This window comes from Gymnoscopelus microlampas, assembly GCF_963454915.1.
Source record: "Gymnoscopelus microlampas genome assembly, chromosome: 10".
Taxonomy (NCBI): domain Eukaryota; kingdom Metazoa; phylum Chordata; class Actinopteri; order Myctophiformes; family Myctophidae; genus Gymnoscopelus; species Gymnoscopelus microlampas.
The window spans coordinates 14892856-14919496 of NC_139947.1; the positions used below are offsets into that span (position 1 = coordinate 14892856).

The 26641-nt window shown below is 40.6% G+C and overlaps 1 protein-coding gene across 2 annotated transcripts in view; it reads right to left on the reverse strand.

Annotated features, from left to right (window-relative positions):
- Window positions 1–26641, reverse strand: part of LOC311052854 (copine-9-like) — a gene marked incomplete at both ends in the record, with an annotated part of 132331 nt that overhangs the window by 39681 nt on the left and 66009 nt on the right. For both annotated transcript variants that reach the window (XM_084068085.1, XM_084068084.1), the window contains 7 exons: window positions 3463–3509; window positions 4604–4665; window positions 5564–5617; window positions 7939–8014; window positions 8993–9034; window positions 11536–11640; window positions 12168–12271. In XM_084068085.1, the coding sequence (XP_083924211.1) occupies window positions 3463–3509; window positions 4604–4665; window positions 5564–5617; window positions 7939–8014; window positions 8993–9034; window positions 11536–11640; window positions 12168–12271 (490 nt within the window). The remainder of the gene's footprint in view (window positions 1–3462; window positions 3510–4603; window positions 4666–5563; window positions 5618–7938; window positions 8015–8992; window positions 9035–11535; window positions 11641–12167; window positions 12272–26641) is intronic.

The following is a 26641-nucleotide window of genomic DNA, read 5'->3' on the forward strand; positions in this document are numbered from 1 at the left end:
AAGGCGGCCAACTGATTCACTGGTGCAGTCCGTAGTTACAATCCAAAGTATGTGAAATATCCCAAAGAGCGCTGTCAATAAGCAACGCCACAAGAGGAGAACAGACAGCGATGGGGCTCACCGTTTGCTCAGAAAATGTCTTCCTCTTGATAAAAACACATGCAATCATAACTGTGTTATAGTTTTATTATTAACCCATTAAGACCTGAGGCCGATTCTACAAATGCCTTCTAAATCAGTAGTTCTTTGGTGGAACATAATGGCCTGGGACAACTGTCAACTTATTGCCCTTGTGTTTGGGAGTCTGGGCCACGTTCACAAACTGGTGCTCCATGGAGGATTTGCAATTTGGAGGATTGCAAAAGACGAATGCAAAAACATTGCCTAATATTATCTCAGCTATCATAGGCAGTCTGTCTATCTGGAGAAGACGATGTTTCATATATCCCCGAGTAGCAAGGGGGGAGATCACAAGGTTGTTTACTATATACAGTAGTAAGTCATCAATGTTTTATCTGGTTTGACCGTAATGTAACCTTCTTCTGGTCAGTGTTTGGATCTATTATGTATTGCGCTTCCTTTTCAGATCCAAATAAAATAATTCATGTGTGTGTGTGTGTGTGTGTGTGTGTGTGCGTGTGCGTGTGCGTGTGCGCCTGCCTGCCTGCCTGCCTGCCTGCCTGCCTGCCTGTCTGTCTGTCTGTCTGTCTGTCTGTCTGTCTGTCTGTCTGTCTGTCTGTCTGTTTGTGCGCAGCTAATCTCGGACTTTGATCGGTGTCAAACTTTGTTTTCAAACTCCCAATAGGCAAAGGAAGTCACTCCACCTCGATTTTTGTGGTGGTGCTGCTATATCAAGCCACTTTAGGTTTTAGAATAGAAGGAAGCATTTTCAAACTTTTCCCTGTAGTCCTGGAGATTTTCAGCCATTTTGCGTTTTCTTCAAAACACACTTTTACTTCTACTTGGAGGCTGTTCCAGAGTCTTGGGGCAAATCAATTAAAAGCAGCCCCACAGTAGGTTTTGGTCTTGGAACGAGGGATGATTAATGTGAGAGATGTCCCTGAGTTAATGATGTTACTTTAGGGAAAATGAGTAAACAATAATCATACAGTTATGCTCCAGAGAAGTGTAATATAGTAAATCACAAGGTACAGCTCCTTGGCATAAATACACACCCGCGGTGATGGAGCCTAAAGCTAGACAATACAGTTTAGGCTTATATTAAACCTTATGGTTACATGGTCATATACTGTATAACAGGCTTTTAACATACAAGAGCTATCGCCTTTTACTTCTCGTCACGTCCCCTCTATAAGTTCACCAACATTACTTTCTTCACCCAGTCATTCTCTTCCTTCCTTAATAAGTGTCCGTACCATCTCCTCACCACACCCGCTATGACCTCCACTTCCATTCCTCTGTCTCAGCTCTGCGCTTGTCTTTCTCTACCTCAGCGACACACCTGACATCCATCTAATCATCCTTATCTCCGCTCTGTCCAGCTTCTCTTCATGCTCCACCCCAACTTCTGATGTGGGCTGAGTACACTCGCCCTTTCATCTTCAGGGATGCAGCCTTGGATGTTAACCCATTCAATCCGGGAATGCATCTGTGTCATTTTAGATATCTTTTGGCTATAAAAAAATAGCAGATCTACAAGCTCATAGCGCGGCACCGACTGACGCATAATGAGCTTGTAGATCTGCTATTTGGGGAAAGAATCATGAAAATGTGTGCAAATCTTTGAACTTATATATATACATTTTTATGGGGGGGGGGGGCTGACATGCGTGTGTGTGTGTGTGGGGGGGGGGGAGGGGGTCTGCGGACAAATACCAATATCAGTGGTTTGAAAACCACTGATATTATAGCAACATACTTTTTTTTTTCAAAAGAAAAACTGTTAGGATTTAGAAGACATTTGTTGAATCCCCCAAAAGCAAAGATTTGAGTTAAAAAATGTCTCTTTTAAAAATATATATATTCAAAGATTCAAACTTTCACTATTTTTCAAAAGAAATAGCAGATCTACAAGCTCATAGCGGGGCACCAAGTGCCGCGCTATGAGCTTGTATATCTGCTATTTTTTAATAGCCCAAAGTATAAAATAATGGCTAAAAATCTAAAATGACCGTTCCCGGATTGAATGGGTTAAAAAAAAAGTTCCCTGAATTTCTTCCATCCGTTTCGTACCCTTGCAGTCACTGCTAGGTCTACCCAACTATCTGCATTCAGCGTGTCTCCAAGGTAGCAGAAACTGCCCACAACAGTTTCTGGTAGAGTGCAGTGCTGAGTGAATTAAGCAATATTACACGAGAGGGTGTGCTTTACCGTCATTATTGGCACGACAGTGATGCGGTCAGGAACGAGGCGCCAGCCGAGTTCCGCCAGCATCACTGAATTAAGTGCCAATAATGTAAGGTAAAGCACACCCTCGAGTGTAATATTGCGATTATACAACAGTTACCAACAAAACACATCCAAATGTATTCATATTGTGGGGCAATTAATAATAAAAATGTTTCGCTATTGTCCGTTTCCCTGTAAAGAGAAGAGTTTTTGACTGAGAGACATTAAATAGTCCCTGTAGCAGTGCTTTGAGTTTGAGGCACCGTCTCATCAACACAGCTGAGCTATCAATGCTTGCGCAGTGGAATGAATTCCAGTAGGCTATATGCTCCGTCGTACGACCGTGTCACGCGGCCAAAATAACTGATCTACAAGCTGACAACGCGTCGCGATGGCGACGCGTTGTGAACTTGTAGATCGGCTATTTTGGCCGCGTGACACGGTCGTACGACGGAGCATATAGCCTACTGGACTGTTAACGAAATGGGAGTCATTTTACTTTACACAGGAGGATATTTATAACCTTCTAACCATTGATCAACCGTAAATCCACCAAATTAACAACATAGTCCATTTTGCATAGCTGTTTGTTCTCCGGTGGCGGCGGTGGGTCAGGCTACTGTCTGTTTGTTTTCCTACCGTGGGACAGAGTGACTTCACAGCACAGCTGTGCCATATAATGGTCTAATCAGGTGCGGACTGGACTGCACTGCGGAGTGATTTATTAATGTGATTAGGCCCGTGCTATGATGCTGGTTTGAAGCACGGCTAGAAAGCTATTTCAACCAATCAGATTGCTTGGTCGGAACTACCTGTTGTATAATTCTGATTCTTACACACTTCAAACCTACACTCTTCATCTGAATTCAACAGCAATACATACGCGATTGAATGCAAACTGTAGAAAATCTAATTAAAAGAATAATGCCATTGGTGCCATTGGTGGCATGTGCAAATATACAGTAAAATCATCATCCATTTGTAACTCATCAAAACACATACACCATCAGCCAATTTTGAAAGAGTTAAATGAACACCTGAACACCAGTACAAACGCCAAAAATAATTTGAAAGGAAAATCACTGAACCATTGGAAAACAGTAGATATCTTACCATTGGATGCTGTGAAGTCTATAGCTACTGTGAAGTTCAGTTGAGTTCTGTTGGAAACAACAAATGGCAAAACAAAACGAAAAGGGATCATCATTCACACTCTTTTAGTGTACACACTAATGCATTGATTCTCAAAGTCGAGTCTGGGGACCCCTAGGGGTACTTGGAGTGGTTCTAGGGGGTCCCCAGCATAATTTGTTACCGTGGCTATATAAAAATAGCTGTACAAGCTAAAATACTTGCAGCGTGACACTGGTGCCGCGCTGCGAGCTTGTATATCTGCAATTTTTGGAAATTGTTTAATATTTTTTTTATTTTTAACATAAATCTTCTCTTCTGGGGGGTCCCTGGCACAAAACCTTTTCAGATGGGGGTCCGTGGCCAAATATATATCATTTTGGGGGTCCTTGACATGAAAATGCGTTAAAGTATCTACTGTATGTATCAATTTTACATCTACTATCATGCGTAGATGTAATGCAGCACATTGAATGAGGCATATTACCATTTTTATGACAGTGAAATGTAAATACGCTCAAACCCACACCATTAGGGGAAAAGACAGGACATCCAACAAACAGGACTCTAATGTATATGCCCCCCCCCCCTCCCAAACACACGCACGCACACACACACACACACACACACACACACACACACACACACACACACACACACACACACACACACACACACACACACACACCCACACACGCATGTCAGCCAATATTTAATTTGTTTATTGGTTGATTGGCTTATTAGTATGGCAGGACAATCTTGCAAGACTAATTAGGTTAAACAAATGGAATTGGTAATTAAAAGCGAACAAGCAGAATAAATTAGCTGTTTACAAATTAGATTTAAAAAGTGCAAACTTGATTGAAACTTCTGTCCTCCTGGTCTCATAGATATTCCACATGTACTGTAAGGCCATCAGGAAACGCAATCTAATAAACGCTGGTTATGCAACAGTCACGCATGCGCTGTGCGCTCGCCGCGCACACACACACACACACACACACACACACACACACACACACACACACACACACACACACACACACACACACACACACACACACACACACACACACACACACACACACACACACACACACACAGTGATCAGTATTCAACTCACCCTCCACGGATGAAATCCACAAAGGTGTACTCAGAATCCACTTTGAAGGACAGCAGAGTTACCTGCCAAATCAAGCGCCACACGCACGCACGCACGCACGCACGCACGCACACACACACACACACACACACACACACACACACACACACACACACACACACACACACACACACACACACACACACACACACACACACACACACACACACACACACACACACACACACACACACACACACACAGATTAAGTGAGGAAGCAAGAGAAACAAAAGGAGTTAAAGAAGAGAGACACAGAGAGATTGAGAGTCATTGAGACGTAAACAGCGTTGATGGAGGGGGAAAAACAAACCCGAGCTGAATTGCTACGAAATGTCTGTTAGTATATTTATTTCATCCAACAGATGACAATGATTTAATGAAAAATGAAACCACTAAAGTGTCCGGTTGCGTCCGGTTATAAAGAGTCTGACATGAATCTGAAAGTTGGTGAACACTAAAATACTTCTAAAAGAGTTTAGAGTTCTAAGAGAATACAAATCTAACTCTTTGCTAGTACACTCCATTCCGACATGACATAACAATGTGACATGACATAACAACTTATAAATGATCCATTTCAGAACACTAGACTGAATAAAACTGAAACAAAACGAACACTGAATGAATAATAAATCAATAATCAAATCAAAGGAATATAAATTATATTTCCGTAAGCAAACGTGCCCAGGGACAGAGCAGAAGGGAGAACAGGATGAGATTGCTAATTATCTGCACTATTAATTACCAACTCAGGGGGAGTGTCATTGATAGGAGACAGAGAGGGATAAGCCTGGTTTATACTTCATCGTATGGCGGTGTTGCTCGCCACAAATAGGCCATCTGCTTGTGAGCTTGCAGATTGGCTATTTTCAGCATGCGACACACAGCTGTGCAAAGGAGCATACATTAGGGGATACTCACCGTGCCAGAGTTGACGTATTTCTTCTTCTTGCATTTTTTCTTGGGGTTTAAAACCTGTTGGTGGCAGCAAGAGAGAATTAAGAATAAGAGAACGCTTAGAAGGAGCCCCATGTGAGTGGCATCCTCTCTCTTCTCACCCTGTTTAATTTCAAGGAACCAGTGGGATTATTGTACAGTATTACTATTTTGCGCTCTGAATACGGCACATTGCAAAGGTCCATTTGTCAGTCATTTAAACTGGAAAAGTGAGGTCTCCGCCAGCCCGGGTTGACTACCCAGGGCCTGCAAACATTGGGTCATAGCCACTTGGAATGGGATCTGAAAATTCGAACTTATTCATCTTGATCATGATCCCAGAGATAATGTGTACCGATTTGTATGAGTTTTGGACAAAATCTGTAGGAGTAGTGGCAAAAAGTGTGTTTTGAAGAAAACTCACTATGGCAGAAAATGTAATCTGGCACAAACAGGGCCTATAAATTGTGTCAAGATCCAAGGAATCCAGGGGGGAAAGAATTGATGACTGTACGACCTACGGTGCAAGAGTTATGGGCTAAAACGTGAAGTGGGCTGTTGTAGCGTCACCATGAGGAGGTTTGAAAAATGTGGGTTCTTCCTTGGCCTAGTGGAAATGTGCATGCAAAGTTTCACGGCAATCGGGCGCTGCGTTCATGATTTGAGGCATTTTGTTCAAAACGGGCCAATCCTGCAAACTTTAGAAGTCACCAAATTTGCGTGACGGATTTGCGTGATGTTTGCACAAAATCTGTAGGAGTAATATCACAAACTTTATATTGCAAAAAGCGGCCTCCTGGTGGCGCTATAACAGGCCGATGTGAGAAATTAAGGATGTGCGTGCACAGTTTCACGTCAATCGGTCCAACAGTGCCAGAGATTAGCTGCTCACAGACGGACGGGCGGACACACGGACTGACACACAGAGTACAATGCAAGAGATCTCAGGCAAATATTAGGATATCTGACGATTTGTATTCTTATTTGTAATATTACAGTACGGTCAAATAGTGCTGAATGTTGTCAAGATATTGACATTTGTAGCCCATTTAGAAGCATGAATATATTATCATTCATCATCCATCCTCTATAGAGTATTCCTCCCTCCTTACTGTATGGTGAGTGTTAAGCATGTATCCTCTGCAATTAACCCAGGGGTTCACAACCACCTGACCAGACGATCAGATCGGGCTCTTGACTCAATCGAGTTGATTAAAAACAACCAGTCATGCTATCCGACAAAACCAATCGATTTACAGTGAAGTGTAATTAACATGAACAGCCCCAGGCTGCATATAGAAGGGGTGTGTGGTATGCAACATTACATGATAAACACTATTGAGGATGAGTACAGAAAGCGAGGCCAATACAGAAGACATCGGAATGTGAAGATATATGTCAAAATGAAAAATGTGTTGAAGTGTGGTTAGACGGGTAAAGTCATAATTCATACTAACCATTAGCCTTCAAGGCCACTTTCTAAACTATGTTTAGTCTGATAAAAAAAAACAAAAAAAAAAAACACCAGAACATTCTGTCCTGTGTCTGTCCTGGTGATACTGCAATACTTGGGCTGCAATAGGCCTAAGCAAGACCAACTTTAATCCTATTATTTATTTTCCCCAAATTCTCATATCTTTCATCTAAGCATCTATTCTTTATACTGTCTCTCTTCTTTGTTCTCTTCCCTGGCTGCAAAACAGGAACTCTGAATGTGTCTATTATGGTGTTTGTAATGTGTTTTCCTGTCTACCCATCCACTTTCCTCTTTTTTTTCTGTTGGAATAAAGACCAAAACATTGAAGAACAATCACCAGCAAACAGACTGGCATCAAAAACGTAAGTCTTCAGCTGAAGACAGCTGAATGCACTTCTACACTGGAACGTCAATATTTCAGGAGCGATTGATCCAAAATGGAATCCAAAATGGAATCACTCTCACTCTCGCTGTCTTTTCAGTCTCTTTTGTGCTCATGCCCCCCCCCCTCCCATAAAACCAGGAAGAAAATCACATTGAGTTCTGAAACCTCTTTTTACAATCAATACATCAATATTTGGATCAACTCCACCTCAAATGACAACAGTAATGCATGTCCTTTGGAATACTAGACTACTACCTACGTATTATAGAGTCCTGCTATATCAAGGAGTCCTGTTAGTAAGATTCCACACCACAACTGTTAATAATGACAGTGGAGAACGACACTCGTTACAGTTATAGTGCACGATGTGGACGGCCCTTTACTTTGAAAGTTTGAAGCACTAAAATGTTTTCTTTGCAGTCTCAGTGACCATTTACCCTGTCATAAAAGTGTCTACTAAATGCCTAATATAAATAGTAAGTGTAATAGTAGCCTCACCTCGTAGACGTTGAACTGGTTCTGTCCTCTAGACAGCTCCCTGTAGCTGGTGGTGAATTCACCGATGAAGTCATGGCTGCAAGTGGACCAATTTAAACCATGTTTTAAGCCTGATTTATACTTCTTCATATGCTGGTGCCGACAATAGCAGTAGTAAACTTGTAGATTGGCTATTTTCGGCACGCAACACCAAAGTATTAATTAAACATTATGCTGAAATCATACCAGCAGCGATAGCAATTTCCCTCATTTTCCCTGCTAAATGGGTGCATACTAAACATGTGAAACACCCCCGTCACCTTCAGGAGAATTCATATTAGTGTATGACTAATTCATTACAAGATCTGGTTGGCTGTCGCTTTGACTTGCCGCACAGCAGCGGCAGCAGAAAAGTAAACTTTCTTCAATTTAGCAGAACAGCCTCTCGCTTTCTCCGAACACGGAAGCTGCTGCTGGTGTGAATTCAGCATTACACAAACAGGAAAGGACAGCCATTGATTAGACCATTAGAGCCCTGCGCCATTTCGTCCGTTCCCGCTGGATTTCTGACCATTCCCCCCCGCACCCACAATGGCCGCCCACAGTTAATGTCTGACCGCCACTCCTGCCTGCATGCAAACTTTAAGTGCTGTTCAAGTATAATAGTAGTCCTGTAATGGTGCAGAGGGACCCAGGAACACAGAATGAGAGAGAGCGAAATAGACAGAGAGACGGCCATAACAGCACCATGGACAGCAACACAGTGGGCTCAGGCTAAACAGAAGCATTATACACATACCTGTTGGGAACTTTTCAAAATTACACATACCTACATTAAGCCATAAGCTTTAAATGTGTTCATATCAAGCTAATGTAAAGCACAACCACATCCCAATCCCGATGCAGGGCTCTAAGCCACAGTTCCCTCTCTATCAATGTCAAACCCATATTTATCTGTGTGTCTCTCGCCTTGCTGTGTAAACATGTAATTTTCTACAGTTCCTACTCTGTACAATGTGTACTTTGTGTTCTGCTGGAACACTGCTGTGGGTGAATGCATTGGAGGTTTTCTTACCTTCCATCTCTGTCCCAGTCGTACACATCCACTTTCACCGTCCTGGAATGAAGAGAGACCCATGTCTAGTTACGTTGTCCTCACCAGAACATTGACCACATGAACCCTAGCATGCCTGTTCTGGGGAGAACATTTGCCGAAAATAGCAGATCTAGCTCACTACGTGACGAGTTATGAGCTTCTAGATCTGGATTCTCTGTTAAGATCTGGTGTTGAGAGAAAAAAGAAGGGCGCTTAGTAGAGCCCTGAGGGGGCCCTCGTTAACTAAGTATATCTAGGGTTGAAGTGGTTGTGCCCTATTTTATACTTGGTGGTACAACTGTGTTGCACGGCAAAAAAATAAAGTCGATCTACAAGCTTACAATGTGTTGCACTGTAACGTGTTGTGAGCTTGTAGATCTGCACATTTTGTTATTTTAGACAAATGCTGAAAAATGTAGTTTGAAGTCTCGCAGTCTGCTGTAGCTACGAGATTCGGTTCTGCGTCAAGAACGTAAGATCCCTTCTTCTGAACATCGTATGAAAAATGTACAGGCAGTCGTGGTAAACTACATATGTCTGTGGTTCCGACGGTCTGAAAAAATCGATGGGTTGTAACAACTGTCTAAACCGGGTTGTTTTTGTAGCCATGCACTGAATTAACATGGAGGCTGCTTCCTTATTGAGAGTGTGGCTCCATGTTAAACGCCCATGTGCGTTACCGACATGAATTGTCTCTGTATGTTAAATGCAACGCAGGCTGGCATAAAACCGCGGTTCAAAATGTTGTTTCAACAAATCCATTGGTTTGTCCACATAAAAACACAATTTTAACAATTTCTGTACACTTTTTTGAAAACAATCTTCCTCCTAGTAAAATCATAATACCTGATGATCATGTTTTTTGGGGGGATCACGGCACCCCGTCTTTAAGAATGTTATTTAGATGTTGTTTAGACAGATGCCAGGTTCATTCTTTACCTGGTATCCAGGTTTCTGAGACTACATTGTTCTCTTTATTTATGTGACTATTTACCATGTTGATAACTGACTAGAGCTCATGATTGCTCTGCTCATTCCGACTTTACACTTGTAAATTTCTCTGGATTAGAGTGTCTGCTAAATTGGAAATTGCTCTGTGTATTTTGACAGCTTCACCCCAGGGATAGAAAAAAAACACCATTATTGATTGAATATGGGCCCCTGCACAGATGTCCTGACACACAGTGAGCTTGGAATGATTCATGTCATTTGACAAGACTTTTCCATCTGACAGAGGGATTTCAGATCCTTCACCTATCTTTTTCCCAGTTCACTAATAAAATGGCAGTTTGTTTTCACAAAGCCAGTTGGTAAAGAGGAGATGCATACATTTTTGACACTGAAAGACAATGAGGAGCTGAGGAAGATTTCCCCTGTTTCTCCACTACCATTACATTATTCACCAGCAAGCACTGTGCAGGAAAATACTGAATATGGAGGACATGATGGATATCGTCTGTATGTGTTTTCTCACATGAAGGTTTTCATATTAAAGTAGGGTTCAACAGTGACAGTGGCCTGTTTGAGAATTGCAACCAGCAGCTACCAACCTGACTACAATGCATTGGGTATGCATTGGGCCACGGACCCCCCATAACTCTGAGAGTGTAGAGATGGAACCAAATGGACCCTTGGGGAACAATTTTAATCAATACTGGGGTAACTAGCAGTGTTAGTCTAACACTTACCCCCATTTACTTTACTTTTTCACTGCAGCTTTCACCAACGGGGGGTTGCAGATGTTTAGCATATTATAGGTCATTGTGTGAATATTAATTAAATTGAATTGTAGTACGGTATGTGCACCAGCAGATTCGTTCAGCAGTGTTTTTTGTTGTCTGAGGATGCTAGATCTCACCAGCCTTGGAAAATTATGGCCAAGTAGATTATCGTGCCTGAATAGGTTGCCCATCCCTGAATGCCCTGACACCATCCCTTACAAAAAATTGGATCTCTGGCTTCCTTCAAATCAGGCCTAAAAATCCATCTCTCAGGAGGCCAAAGGAGGAGGTAAACTCACTTTTTTATTTTACAATTCTGTACATCAGTCGGTCAATGATAACCTAAAACATTAGAGAAGCCACACTTTCAAGATTCAATGTGTCAGTTTTACTTTTCTTCTGTTATTTCTTTGGTTCATGATAGAGATGTAACTATTATAAAGACTAGTATGGGTTAGTTACTTTCCTTCAGAAAAGCCTTTGGTGCTGGAACAGCTTGGCTGAATCGTTGCCTCCTGCCTTTGAGAAGCAACATGACACTACGGTACATGTAGTGATGGGATAGATGTATTCAGAACCAGAGTCAGTCCTAATAACACCAGCGCTGGTCTCTTGGACACCGCGACCGACTGCTGGCATTATTCTGACCGCCCTCCGGCAACATGTGAATTCAATAAGCTTTCGTCTGATGGCAGTCCGGTGGCAGTATTTATTACTTTCGTCGGTTGGATTAGGCCCCTTATCTTCCCATTGAAATACAAAAGGACAGGACATTGATTCTTGCAGAGAATAAGGACTGACCTGTCGTAGTCTCCGTTACAGAGTGCTCTGACAGGCAGGGTGAAGGACTGCCACACCGGGTTCAACGTGTTCTTGATCACTTCCGTCTTATGGCAGATAGTGAACCTGGAAGCAAATTATACAGGTCTCCTCTAGGGGGCTGCAGAATCACTTTATTCCTGTCAAAGTCCGGTAGCCTCACCTATAGAATGCTAGAGTTTGTAGTCCAAAACACCCGGAGGTGAGTTAGCAATAGGTTCCCAAGACAGATTCCCAATGCTTTTTTTTACCATACAGGATTTTCAACTGGTTCAGAAAATAAGTTCTGTGGTTAACAAACACCTAAGAGCTTTTCAACGTTTTGTTCTACAACATAAATTATACCCATTTGTATAAAGAAATGTGTGTTAATTTGTGGGGCATTATCTTGTTGATTACTGTTAAAAGCAAAGAAAAAAAAAACGAGTCAGTCTTTTGTCACTTCAAAAAGACATAATGCTGTCAAACTATTTTCACACGGCGGCCATTTAGATTTTACATCACAATTGGAGAGGGAAACCTCTCTAAAGTGAAGAAAAACAAAGTAATTGTCTGCTAGACGGATACAGAGAGATCTACTCTGTCAGATGAACGTCTGAATATCTTAAACTCACGTCCCGTCCTCATTGCTTCGGTAAAACACCAGGAAAGGGTCCGACTTCCCAAAAAAGTCTTTCTTGTCCAGCTTGTTTGCGCATAATTGCATTGTAGCAATGTCCTGGTGATACAAAAAAAAAACATGTCAGAAAAGACAAGCAATGCATATCACAAAGGAAAAACCTACGTTAGAAATGTAAAAACAGGAAACAGCCCTTAGACATACAGTAACTGCAAATGTGCATGCATTTACAACTGGTTGTTCACTGGTTGAAGTAAAGATTCAAATGTTCCCCTTCATTTGAAAGTGTATTAATTCAGGACACATTTAAGCGCTCGGGTGGCTCAGTGCTAAAGTGCCACGGAGGTTGTGGGTTTGAATCCACCGAGGTACATCAGGCTTTGTCGAGCATCTACACAAACACAATTGGCCCGTGGGGAGGGAAGCCGGACGGGGAGGGTAATAATTGTCATTGCATGTAATCCTACAGGCTGGGGTGGCACCTGTCAGCAGTCACAACTACACACAAATGCGTGTGGGGAGGAATCAATTGGCTTAATGACTGAAATTGGAGATAAAAAAGTGTGAAAAGCACAAATAAATAAATGCAGGACACATTTACAAAGTGCCACATAGAGTGCCACACCCACTTTCCCTCATTCACCCACTGACCCCACTTGTAGTTCTCTCTCTATAGCCAGATCATCCAAACACTCAAACGTCCATCCATTCCATTTCATCACATCCTCCACTCACGTCGTTTCCTCGCACCCTAGCTCTACCTCCGAGGCGAGGAGGAGAGGCAAGGACTGAGGAATCGATCAGGTTGTCTTTTGGGAATGGGACCGCTCCTTGCTAAGTAAGCGTAATTTTGAAGCGACTGCAATCACTGCACTTATGACGTGTCACACAGATGGAGGGTTTTCATGCGAAGAAGGAGAATTACATGCATTCTGACAACAAAGAAAAAAGGTCTGCAAAGGAGACATGAAGGATACACTTGATGTATCCTCATGGATCCTCGCTCCAAGCGGCTTGAGGAGCCTCCTCTCTCATCACTCTCGGCTCCTTCAAATGCAAATTAACATTTGGGACGCGTCACGCGAACGATTTCTGGGTCACACTGGAGGATCGACAGCACAGGTGAGGAGGTAGAAATTTGAGCATTGGGATTTAGCTTTTCACTCTCTCTTTATGTTCTAATTGCAGGAGTGGAGACAGATGTTCGAGGCAGGAGACCAGATGCTAATCAGCCCTCCATAACACGGTTCAACCCCTTCCGTCTCTGCCAGATTGTAGACTCTATACTTGACCAGTTCAGTCTCATTCCACCCGGGCTTAGACAGACTCTTTGTTCTCTGTTATTCTGTTTACCCACTGTTCTCTCCTGTGTTTACAGTGCAATCTTCAATGCAACCCTGTTTCGGAAGTCTGTCTCAAGGAACTGGATCCCCGCCTATCTCCTCCAGCTACGGATCATCAGCTCTACTCTATTTCTCTGAATAAATAGACTTCAACTGCAAATTCTGTCTTTTACACAAACTCCAAGACATTTTCTATTTTTTTTTTTTTTCAGCAGAGCACGTCTAGTGATAAGACCTTTGGTTTAAAAGAGTGAATACTGACTACATGAAATTGAAAATAAAACAATAAATATAATGAAAGCAGTCCAGTTGCTTCAGTCCAGCCCAACTTTTCAGCTGAATAATGTGTACATAATATACAAATAAATAAAAAACCTGCTGACTTTGATTGTCTTCCAGGCTGCCTCTAATAGAGTGTGAGGGCCATTTGGGACATTACTTCATGCATATGTATGGGTGGCATGTAGCAGTTAGAGGAGTGGCTCTGTTGGTACAACTGCTGCTCCAGTTGCACCACTCCACAAAACATAACAATGTAATCAGAGATGTACTAGACATATAAATGAATAGACAGACAGACAGACAGACAGACAGACAGACAGACAGACAGACAGACAGACAGACAGAGAGAGAGACAGAGAGAGAGAGAGAGCGAGAGAGAGAGAGAAAGAGAGAGCGAGAGCGAGAGAGAGAAAGAGAGAGAGAGACACAGACAGCTCACCCGATCTACTATGAATCACCCCATGCAATGGAAAGGAATTGCTCCAAATGTTCCCATTCAATGGGGTGGAATTGTACAATCTCTGCAACCCCGCTCACCCAGGTTACCGAAATTACTCCTAAAACCCCATTTAATGGAAAGTCTTCTCCATTGGCTGTTCTCTCGGACACCCCGCCCACCTCTTTCAGACTCGGGTTACAAAAATTACTGCAGAAGTCCCATTTAATGGTATTGAGAGGTTGCCATGGCAACATGGGCTAATATTGCGGTGGTTTTAAATGCATTTTGATTATATAACATTTATATTGTCACATTTATAATTTCTTTTTTATTTTCCCGTCCTTCAGTGAATTTATATGATTTTTTTTTTATAATGTATTTATTTATTCATTCTTTAATTTATTTTTTGCTGACCGAAATTGCGTTGCCATTGTGTTTAATTATTAATTATTTAATGATATTGATAATGTAATTTGGGCCATCGTGTTTATTCATTATTAAATGATAAAAATCAGTTTATTTGTTAAGTTTGGTAAGGGAGGGGTGTGGTGGATTGCTCCATTTACAACGCTAACATAAACGATCAGATTTCAAATATGAAGTGCTTAACTAAAGGCCACGGATGTTACAATTGTGTACGTTCAAGCTTGAGTACCCATATCTTCCGTATTGTTCAATAAAAAGCCTTTTAATCCGATCGACGGCCATTTTCTCCGTCTTTTCATCAGCTTTCAACTATGCGATCCTATCGGTTGGGAGGTGTATTGCACATTATAACTCTATGCGAAAATGGCCGACGATCGGATTAAAATGCTTTTTATCCAACAATACGGAAGATATGGGTACTCATGCTGAAACGTCGGCATGTATAACATCCTGGGCATTTAGGTAAGCACTTCATATTTGAAATCTGTACGTTTGTGTAGACGTTACAGTTGTAAATTGAGCAATTCATCACACCAGGTTGAAGAATGTCCATGACCGTCATCTTTCAGGCCTACCGCTGATAACCATTAGCACATTGTCTCAAAGTGGGGTCCGGGGACCCCCAGGGGTACTTGAGGGGGTTCCAGGGGGTCCCCAGCTAAATGATGGACAGGGACCAAATGGACCCTTATGGGTCTGTAACTCTGAGAGTGTACAAATGTAACCAAATGGACCCTAACAGGTCCATTTGGTTCCATTTGTACACTCTCAGAGTTAAATGAACATTGATTTTACAATATGAAAGTGGGTCCCAGAGACCTACATGCCATTAAATGGGGGTCCGTAGCCTAATGCATGTCAAACTGGGGGTCCTTGAAATTAAAATGGTTGAAATCACTGCTAGAGAGCCGTAAAAATCTTCTCTTATGGGGGTCCCTGGCTTATCATTTCAAATGGGGGTCCGCGGTCTAATAAGTGTCTATTTGGGGGTCCTTGGCACGAAAAAGTTTGAGAACCATTGCATTAGCACATGAAGTCAATTCATTGTTTAATTTCAAATAAGTTTAATTTCACTTATACCACTTCATTCTGTTGATGTTTCTATTTTACTGCTCAGCAATTCATCACAAGGCTTTTTCTTTACTATTTAGCATAAATATAGTCCTGGTTATTTCTCCCTAACGCCCTAAAAAGTCCAAACGGGACTATGTGGTTTGCGCATGTGCAAAGGAACGTTCAACATGGTGTGGTGGGTGTGGTGGGGATTGCTCCATTTACAACGCTAACGTCCAGGTCATAAACGATCAGATTTCAAATATGAAGTGCTTAACTAAAGGCCATGGATGTTAAAATGGTGTACGTTCCAGCTTGAGTACCCATATCTTCAGTATTGTTCAATAAAAAGCCTTTTAATCCAATCGACGGCCATTTTCTCCGTCTTTTCATCAGCTTTCAACTATGCGATCCTATCGGTTGGGAGGTGTATTGCACATTATAACTCTATACGAAAATGGCAGCCAATCGGATTAAAATGCTTTTTATTGAACAACACGGAATATACGGGTATTTTTGAGGGATCGTACATAATTGTAACGTCCGTGGCCATGGGGTAAGCACTTTATAGTTGAAATCTAGACGTTTATGTAGATGTACGGGCCGTAAATGGAAAAAGTGCAAACATCAGGTTGAAGTGTCATGATATGAAACCTATCTATCTATCTATCTATCTATCTACATTGGACTGACACAACGTGAGCTAAGAGACGTGGTTTAAATGCAACATAACACACATCACCACCCAAACAAACCTGGAAATATTCTGTGCATTTTCATATTTTGTTGATCATTTTTCGATAAGTGTTTGTTGAGAACGAGAGATTTGTTTAACTTTTCCAACCCCGTGACGTCACGTCAGATTACTTCCGCATTCCGCGTGTTCGTACTCATGTCTCTGTCAGTGTCAATAAAGATCTGACAAAACAAATGTTTTATGATCTATCTAAACGTTCAAATGTTTTAAAAAGGTGCTGACCCTATGGCCACGGATGTTACAATTATGTGCGGGCCCTTAAAAGTACCCGTATCTTCCGTATTGTTTAATAAAAAGCATTTTAATCTGATTGGTGGCCATTTTATCAGAGAGTTGTAATGTTGCGTGAGTGCAGTACACCTTTCAACCCATAGGGTCAGGTGAAAACATATGGAGAAAATGGCCAGCAATTGGATTAAAAGGCTTTTTATTGAACATTACAAAAGATAGAGGTACTTTTGAGAACCCATACATGATTTTAACATCTGTGGCCATGAGTTAATAATTTTATATTTAAAGTGTGAAGATTTATGTTGATGTACAGGCTGTAAATGCAGAAGTGCAAACACCAGGTTAAAGTTTCGCCATGACTGCCATAATGTATTATGGTTTCCAAGTGCTATACTGCCACCGGACATAAACATTAAAACATTAAAAACAGATCAAATAATTGCTGTTTGTGGTTCTATAGGGCGTTGGTGTAAAGTAACTAAGTACATTTACTCAAGTACTGTACTTAAGTACAATTTTGAGGTATTTTTACTTTACTGGAGTATTTCCCAATTCTCAGTACTTTAAACGAAATGATGCAACGCTGATATCGCTTTTGTAATGCATTTTATAATATTTAAGGCACCCCGTGTGTATTGTATTCCAATAATAATAATAATAATAATAATAAGGGTAATAATAATCATAATAATAATAATGTAATTATAGAGCAGTAACACACTGAAATAATAAGGGTAATAATAATAATAATAAGGGTAATAATTGAATGTAGAGCAGTAACACACTGGAATAATAATGTAATGTATAGAGCAGTAACACACTGGAATAATAATAATAATAATAATAATAATAATAATAATAAGGGTAATAATAATAATAAGGGTAATAATAACAATAGTTAAGCCGTACACGATAGGGAGTTCCAATAGAAAAATATAAGCCTCGTGTACAATATAGGCTCGAAGTACTTGCGAGCGTACACGCCCCCATAGTTATAATGGGGCGTGTACGCTTGCATATGGGTGTCGTGTACGGCACCTGTGCTGACTACAATTTCCCAATGGAGGGCAGAAGTGAGCCATTTGTTGAGATCTAATAGGCCCATCCACATGTTTTACAGATCTAATTAGCCCATCTACATGTTTTACAGTTCTAATTGCTCCATCCACATGTTTTACAGATCTAATTGCTCCATCCACATGTTTTACAGATCTAATTGCTCCATCCACATGTTTTACAGATTTAATTGGCCCATCCACATGTTTTACATATCTAATTATCCCATCCACATGTTCTACAGATCTAATAGGCCCATCCACATGTTTTACAGATCTAATTGCTCCATCCACATGTTTTACAGATTTAATTGGCCCATCCACATGTTGTACATGTCTAATTAGCCCATCCACATATTTTACATATCTATTTAGCCCATCCACATGTTCTACAGATCTAATAGGCCCATCCACATGTTTTACATATCTAATTAGCCCATCCACATGTTTTACAGATCTAATTTCTCCATCCACATGTTCTACAGATCTAATTTCTCCATCCACATGTTCTACAGATCTAATAGGCCCATCCGCATGTTTTACAGATCTAATTGCTCCATCTACATGTTTTACAGATTTAATTGGCCCATCCATGTTTTACACATCTAATTAGCCCATCCACATGTTTTACATATCCAACTAGCCCATCCACATGTTTTACAGATCTAATAGGCCTATCCACATGTTTTACAGATCTAATTGCTCCATCCACATGTTTTACAGATCTAATAGGCCCATCCACATGTTTTACAGATCTAATTAGCCCATCCACGTGTTTTACAGATCTACTGTGATTAGTTCATGTGTACACAGACATCTATAGGTGCGACTGCAGTAAGCCACTTACTGTAGTTAGTTCATGTGTACACAGTGGTTACTCCCTATGGTCTGAGTATCTACAGGGCTGACAAGTAAAGTCTAATAGAGAGTATTAGAGTCTGCTAAAGCCTAGTACACTCTAGTCTAGCCTAGTCCAGCCTGTTCCATGCTAGTATGGCCTATACCACCTTCCCCTAGTCTGTTCTCCCAACAGGCTGGACTATACTAGTTTTGGTGCACTAGGCTGTACTGTACTGTACTGTACTGTACTGTACTGTACTGTACTAGACTCTACTGGTCTCTAATAGGCTGTTTTAAGCTCTAGTAGGCTTTGCTAGGCTTTGCTGGGCTCTATGAGGCTATAAAAGACAGTACTTTACTGTGGCTCATGCAAAACTATGGCTCGTGAACACAAGCTATGGCCCGTGTACACAGTGGTTACTCCCTATGGTCTGAGTATCTACAGGGCTGATGTAACCCAGGTTTCAAAAGGTTTTCAAAAGGTTTGTGTCACTGCTGTCTGTGTGTCACTGACAGAGTGACACACACAGTCACACACACACTCAGTCTCACTCAATCAATCAGTCACACCAGTGCTTGCAATTGTCAATCATTGCAATCACAGCCACGCCCTAAAGCAGAGACAGTCTGCAATAGCAGAGTGAGGTGCACACCACTCTGAGGCTACTGCAGACTTCCACCCAAACTAATACTCTCTATTATACTTTACTAGTCCCTTGTCAGCCCTGTAGATACTCAGACCATAGGGAGTAACCACTGTGTACACATAGTGGCCAAATTATTCAAGAAGCCCAATAACCCTAATTTTCAGAACCACATGTTTGTGTGTGAGGAAAGTTATATGGACGCGTCCGGGGTGAAGAGCTGATCAATAATACGTTGTCCGATTGTTTCAGCGCCCCCTAGGGGCCGAGATAATAGTGAAAAACTGTTTGAAAGGAGTAAAAACAAAATTGGACACCTGTTTCTGGGTCAGCGCGTCGCCCCGAACGCGCCCATATAACTCTCCTCGCACACGGCCTTACCATACTCCTTAATTGGCTAGGGTCAAATGTCAAGTTATTTCGCGCAATAAAGCGATATATCTCAAAATCGATGCATTTTTAGAATCCACCTTTCGGATATGTTGTACAGCTCGCCAAGGCGCACGCATGGATGTCTTGTTTGTCCCGGTACGACACTCCTAAGTTGACCTCCTACACTTTCAGAAGGCACATAGAGTCTTATATCTTAAGACCATATCAAAGGACAAAGTCAGAAATAGAAGTGTGTCGTAACGGGACAAACAAGACATCCACATGTGCGTCTCAGCCAGCTCTACAACATATCCAAAAAGTGGACCCTAAGTCCTTATCGTATTCGAGATATTGAGCGAGATAGCAAAGCCGTAACCATAGCCAATTAAGGGATAATTAAATCATGATTTGATATTAGGGTTTGATTATTTCAAATTTTAGCATTATTTTACGTGTAGATTTGGAAAAAAAATGTATCGGAGAAATCACAGGCTTGGAACACCCTAAAACCAACCAGGAAGTGGCCTTTTGAGGCACTTCCTGTTGTCCGAGAAAAAAAAAACTTGCATATTTGGAATCAGCGCCATCACATTAGTCTAAAGCCAGAGTCTCGAAGAAAAATACAATTTCTAAAAATGTAACGAGGGTTGACCTTTGCAGTCTTTTCGCTGACCTTTGAGCTTTATCAGTGTCAGAAAAAATCAGGGCCGGTGCCAAAAAAATTGGCTTACTCTCAATATGGATTGAGAGAAGTTTCGGATTTTAATAAAATATCTGGAGCGATTAGTTACAGATTTTGTGCTCAACAAAATCATTTTTTTATACAAAAGTCAACGTCCAATCTTTTTGGTGACCGTTTGTATTTCTCAAGGTCCTAGAAAATCGAGACCTATCCCATTCAATTCAGCGTCTTTTTTTGAGTCTGAAAAGGTGTTTTTTAATTTAAAAATAAAATATTTTTTAAAAATGTGAGAAAAGCTAAACTTTGAACTATTTCAAAAATCTATAACTTCTTATTAAACAATTCTAGACCATTGATGTAACCTACCATTCGACTCAATATCATATAAATAAGAGGGTGGAAGGGTCAAAATAAAATAATAATATGTTTGTGAAAAAAGCTTCAAGTTTACTAAACTTTAACGCTTGTTTAAACCACTTTTTAAGGGTCATACAAAATCGAGACCTAGCCCATTCGATTCAGCGTCCTCTTTTGAGTCTGAAAACGTGTTTTTTAATTTAAAAAAAAATATTTTTGAAAATTGTGAGAAAAGCTTAACTTTTTTTTTTCAAAAATCTATAACTTCTTATTGAAGTTATAGATTTTATGATATTGAGTCGAATGGTAGGTTACATCAATAGTCTAGAATTGTTTAATAAGAAGTTATAGATTTTTGAAATAGTTCAAAGTTTAGCTTTTTTCACATTTTTAAAAAATATTTTATTTTTAAATTAAAAAACACCTTTTCAGACTCAAAAAAAGACGCTGAATTGAATGGGATAGGTCTCGATTTTCTAGGACCTTGGGAAATACAAACGGTCACCAAAAAGATTGGACGTTGACTTTTGTATAAAAAACTGATTTTGTTGAGCACAAAATCTGTAACTAATCGCTCCAGATATTTTTTTTAAATCCGAAACTTCTCTCAATCCATATTGAGAGTAAGCCAGATTTTTTGGCACCGGCCCTGATTTTTTCTGACACTGATAAAGCTCAAAGGTCAGCGAAAAGACTGCAAAGGTCAACCCTCGTTACATTTTTATAGCCTCATTAAGCTAATCATATGGAGACCCACTGGACATAATTTGGGAATCCCCAGTATGGAAACAACTCTCTCAGGAGAGCAGTGCAAAGACTAGCCATGGTTTGTGTAGAACAAGGTGTCTCTGGGGAGGGGATGGGAGGCTGCCAAGTGGGATGAGACATCTGTGACAAGGCTCAAGCCCCATGCAGGGACTGCTGATGTTCTCTGTAAATCTTTGTGAAATGTGCTGTTTATGGCATTCCAGAGATTTCACCTTATGTGTACCTAATGGCCCAGTAAGAGTATGCAGGGACGAGAGGAAAGTTGGATGGACTGAAATGTCACATCCTGTTCAGCTAATACCTTCATTCACAATTTTGGAGAATAAGTGACTATTTCTTTGGTTTTTTGTTAGATCTTTATTTGCTCAGCATACACCAGGGTTTCCCAAAGTGGGTGCCGTGGCACCCTAGGGTGCCTTGATGCCTGTCCAGGGGTGATGAAGAATAATTTGATAATGTTTGGAATTCACCAACATCACTTCAGTAAGTTTAACCACTTAGATCCACTATATATATCAGCGTTGCATCATTTCGTTTAAAGTACTGAGAATTGGGAAATACTCCAGTAAAGTAAAAATACCTCAAAATTGTACTTAAGTACAGTACTTGAGTAAATGTACTTAGTTACTTTACACCAACGCCCTATAGAACCACAAACAGCAATTATTTGATCTGTTTTTAATGTTTTAATGTTTATGTCCGGTGGCAGTATAGCACTTGGAAACCATAATACATTATGGCAGTCATGGCGAAACTTTAACCTGGTGTTTGCACTTCTGCATTTACAGCCTGTACATCAACATAAATCTTCACACTTTAAATATAAAATTATTAACTCATGGCCACAGATGTTAAAATCATGTATGGGTTCTCAAAAGTACCTCTATCTTTTGTAATGTTCAATAAAAAGCCTTTTAATCCAATTGCTGGCCATTTTCTCCATATGTTTTCACCTGACCCTATGGGTTGAAAGGTGTACTGCACTCACGCAACATTACAACTCTCTGATAAAATGGCCACCAATCAGATTAAAATGCTTTTTATTAAACAATACGGAAGATACGGGTACTTTTAAGGGCCCGCACATAATTGTAACATCCGTGGCTATAGGGTCAGCACCTTTTTAAAACATTTGAACGTTTAGATAGATCATAAAACATTTGTTTTGTCAGATCTTTATTGACACTGACAGAGACATGAGTACGAACACGCGGAATGCGGAAGTAATCTGACGTGACGTCACGGGGTTGGAAAAGTTAAACAAATCTCTCGTTCTCAACAAACACTTATCGAAAAATGATCAACAAAATATGAAAATGCACAGAATATTTCCAGGTTTGTTTGGGTGGTGATGTGTGTTATGTTGCATTTAAACCACGTCTCTTAGCTCACGTTGTGTCAGTCCAATGTAGATAGATAGATAGATAGATAGATAGGTTTCATATCATGACACTTCAACCTGATGTTTGCACTTTTTCCATTTACGGCCCGTACATCTACATAAACGTCTAGATTTCAACTATAAAGTGCTTACCCCATGGCCACGGACGTTACAATTATGTACGATCCCTCAAAAATACCCGTATATTCCGTGTTGTTCAATAAAAAGCATTTTAATCCGATTGGCTGCCATTTTCGTATAGAGTTATAATGTGCAATACACCTCCCAACCGATAGGATCGCATAGTTGAAAGCTGATGAAAAGACGGAGAAAATGGCCGTCGATCGGATTAAAAGGCTTTTTATTGAACAATACTGAAGATATGGGTACTCAAGCTGGAACGTACACCATTTTAACATCCATGGCCTTTAGTTAAGCACTTCATATTTGAAATCTGATCGTTTATGACCTGGACGTTAGCGTTGTAAATGGAGCAATCCCCACCACACCCACCACACCATGTTGAACGTTCCTTTGCACATGCGCAAACCACATAGTCCCGTTTGGACTTTTTAGGGCGTTAGGGAGAAATAACCAGGACTATATTTATGCTAAATAGTAAAGAAAAAGCCTTGTGATGAATTGCTGTAGCAGTAAAATAGAAACATCAACAGAATGAAGTGGTATAAGTGAAATTAAACTTATTTGAAATTAAACAATGAATTGACTTCATGTGCTAATGCAATGGTTCTCAAACTTTTTCGTGCCAAGGACCCCCAAATAGACACTTATTAGACCGCGGACCCCCATTTGAAATGATAAGCCAGGGACCCCCATAAGAGAAGATTTTTACGGCTCTCTAGCAGTGATTTCAACCATTTTAATTTCAAGGACCCCCAGTTTGACATGCATTAGGCTACGGACCCCCATTTAATGGCATGTAGGTCTCTGGGACCCACTTTCATATTGTAAAATCAATGTTCATTTAACTCTGAGAGTGTACAAATGGAACCAAATGGACCTGTTAGGGTCCATTTGGTTACATTTGTACACTCTCAGAGTTACAGACCCATAAGGGTCCATTTGGTCCCTGTCCATCATTTAGCTGGGGACCCCCTGGAACCCCCTCAAGTACCCCTGGGGGTCCCCGGACCCCACTTTGAGACAATGTGCTAATGGTTATCAGCGGTAGGCCTGAAAGATGACGGTCATGGACATTCTTCAACCTGGTGTGATGAATTGCTCAATTTACAACTGTAACGTCTACACAAACGTACAGATTTCAAATATGAAGTGCTTACCTAAATGCCCAGGATGTTATACATGCCGACGTTTCAGCATGAGTACCCATATCTTCCGTATTGTTGGATAAAAAGCATTTTAATCCGATCGTCGGCCATTTTCGCATAGAGTTATAATGTGCAATACACCTCCCAACCGATAGGATCGCATAGTTGAAAGCTGATGAAAAGACGGAGAAAATGGCCGTCGATCGGATTAAAAGGCTTTTTATTGAACAATACGGAAGATATGGGTACTCAAGCTTGAACGTACACAATTGTAACATCCGTGGCCTTTAGTTAAGCACTTCATATTTGAAATCTGATCGTTTATGTTAGCGTTGTAAATGGAGCAATCCACCACACCCCTCCCTTACCAAACTTAACAAATAAACTGATTTTTATCATTTAATAATGAATAAACACGATGGCCCAAATTACATTATCAATATCATTAAATAATTAATAATTAAACACAATGGCAACGCAATTTCGGTCAGCAAAAAATAAATTAAAGAATGAATAAATAAATACATTATAAAAAAAAAATCATATAAATTCACTGAAGGACGGGAAAATAAAAAAGAAATTATAAATGTGACAATATAAATGTTATATAATCAAAATGCATTTAAAACCACCGCAATATTAGCCCATGTTGCCATGGCAACCTCTCAATACCATTAAATGGGACTTCTGCAGTAATTTTTGTAACCCGAGTCTGAAAGAGGTGGGCGGGGTGTCCGAGAGAACAGCCAATGGAGAAGACTTTCCATTAAATGGGGTTTTAGGAGTAATTTCGGTAACCTGGGTGAGCGGGGTTGCAGAGATTGTACAATTCCACCCCATTGAATGGGAACATTTGGAGCAATTCCTTTCCATTGCATGGGGTGATTCATAGTAGATCGGGTGGACAGCTACAGTAGAAGGATAGACGGATGGACGGACGGATGGACGGACTCTTACTAATGAGGTACTGAAGTCCTCACTTTCAGTTGGAGGGCAATCCAACTGAAAGCAAGAACTGAAGGTGTCACTGGCAGATAGAGGATGTGTGCTACCCCCCCCCCCCCCCCCCCCCCCCCACACACACACACACACGCACGTGCGCTCGCACGTACACATGAATTTCTAAGGAGCGTCTTATCAAGTGTATGCATCTCAGCATGACGGTAAACTCAAAGAAAGATAAATCTGTTGACACACACACACACACACACACACACACACACACACACACACACACACACACACACACACACACACATTGTGTGTATGGTATTAATAAAGCATGCAAGTTCGGTGACAGAGGACTGTAGGAAGTGGAAAAGGAAAGCCATTTAGAGCGTCCTCCTGACAGTTCATTATCGGAACTCGTTAAAGTGGAGATCTGTGGCCGCCATCAAAGTCTTTATTAATGTCAAAATACTTGTTGTGGAAGGGATAGAGAAGAGATGAATAGAAAAGCCGCTCAAATGTGAAATACAAAAGATAAAAGGAAGACGAGATCAGTGTCATTAAACAGTGACAGTGTCCTGCAGACCATTAATCACAGATCATTTTCCTGTCAAGTCCCTGTCACCCTGGGACTCGTGGCCAGTGTGGAAAGTAAATAATTACATTTACTCAAGTACTGTTCTTCAGTGCAATTTTGAGGTATCTTATTTTTTACTTTAGTTGAGCATTTCCACGTTTTAAATACTTTTTTACTTCTAGTTCTACGTCACTACATCTCAGAGGCAAAACTTTTATGTTTTACTCCCCTAATATTATTTGAGACATTTAAGACATCTTTAGTCACTAGTTACTTAAAGGAAAACTGGCGGAAAAAGACTCTGCATAAATATTAAAACTCCTTAGACAGAGAACATTTTTAAATGCTCATAAAGTGCTCTGTGCTCATAGTGAGGGGTGAATTTAAAAACTAGTTACTTTACTTACTTTGTAGATTTAGATCATATATATATCTATGCAATATTACACGAGAGGGTGTGCGTGAATATTGGCACGTCAGCGATACGGTCAGGAACGAGGCGGAGCCTGTCCAGTCAGCGCTAGACAACTTTTCCCAAACTGAACACATAGAGAAACAAAACTTAAAGGAGTAGTTCAAAAAAAGTACTTATTTTCTATCAATTACACACCCAAAGCATTGAATTCATGGAGACTTTTTTGTTTTTATCGCTTTCCTAAGTCAATTATTTGATAACCGGCGTTCTCTCTGGTAGGAGACACAAAGAGTCTCCTTTGTGTCTCCTACCGGATACATTAGCATCTTTACTATCATCATCAAATTATTGGCTCAGGAATGCGACAAAAACAAAGAAATCTCCATGAATTCAATGCTTCATGGGGTGTGTAATTGTCTTGATAGAAAATAAGTCATTTTTTGGTGAACAACTCCTTTAACTGTTTGCTCAATCTCATTGTAATTAAGATATTCGATAGAAATTCATTTTTTAATGCAAATTGCAGCCTATAGCCACGTAGCTGGCTCTGCTCTGCCGAGACTCCGTCTGATCAGCACAGCTGATTTTCATATTTTGATTAGTTTCATTT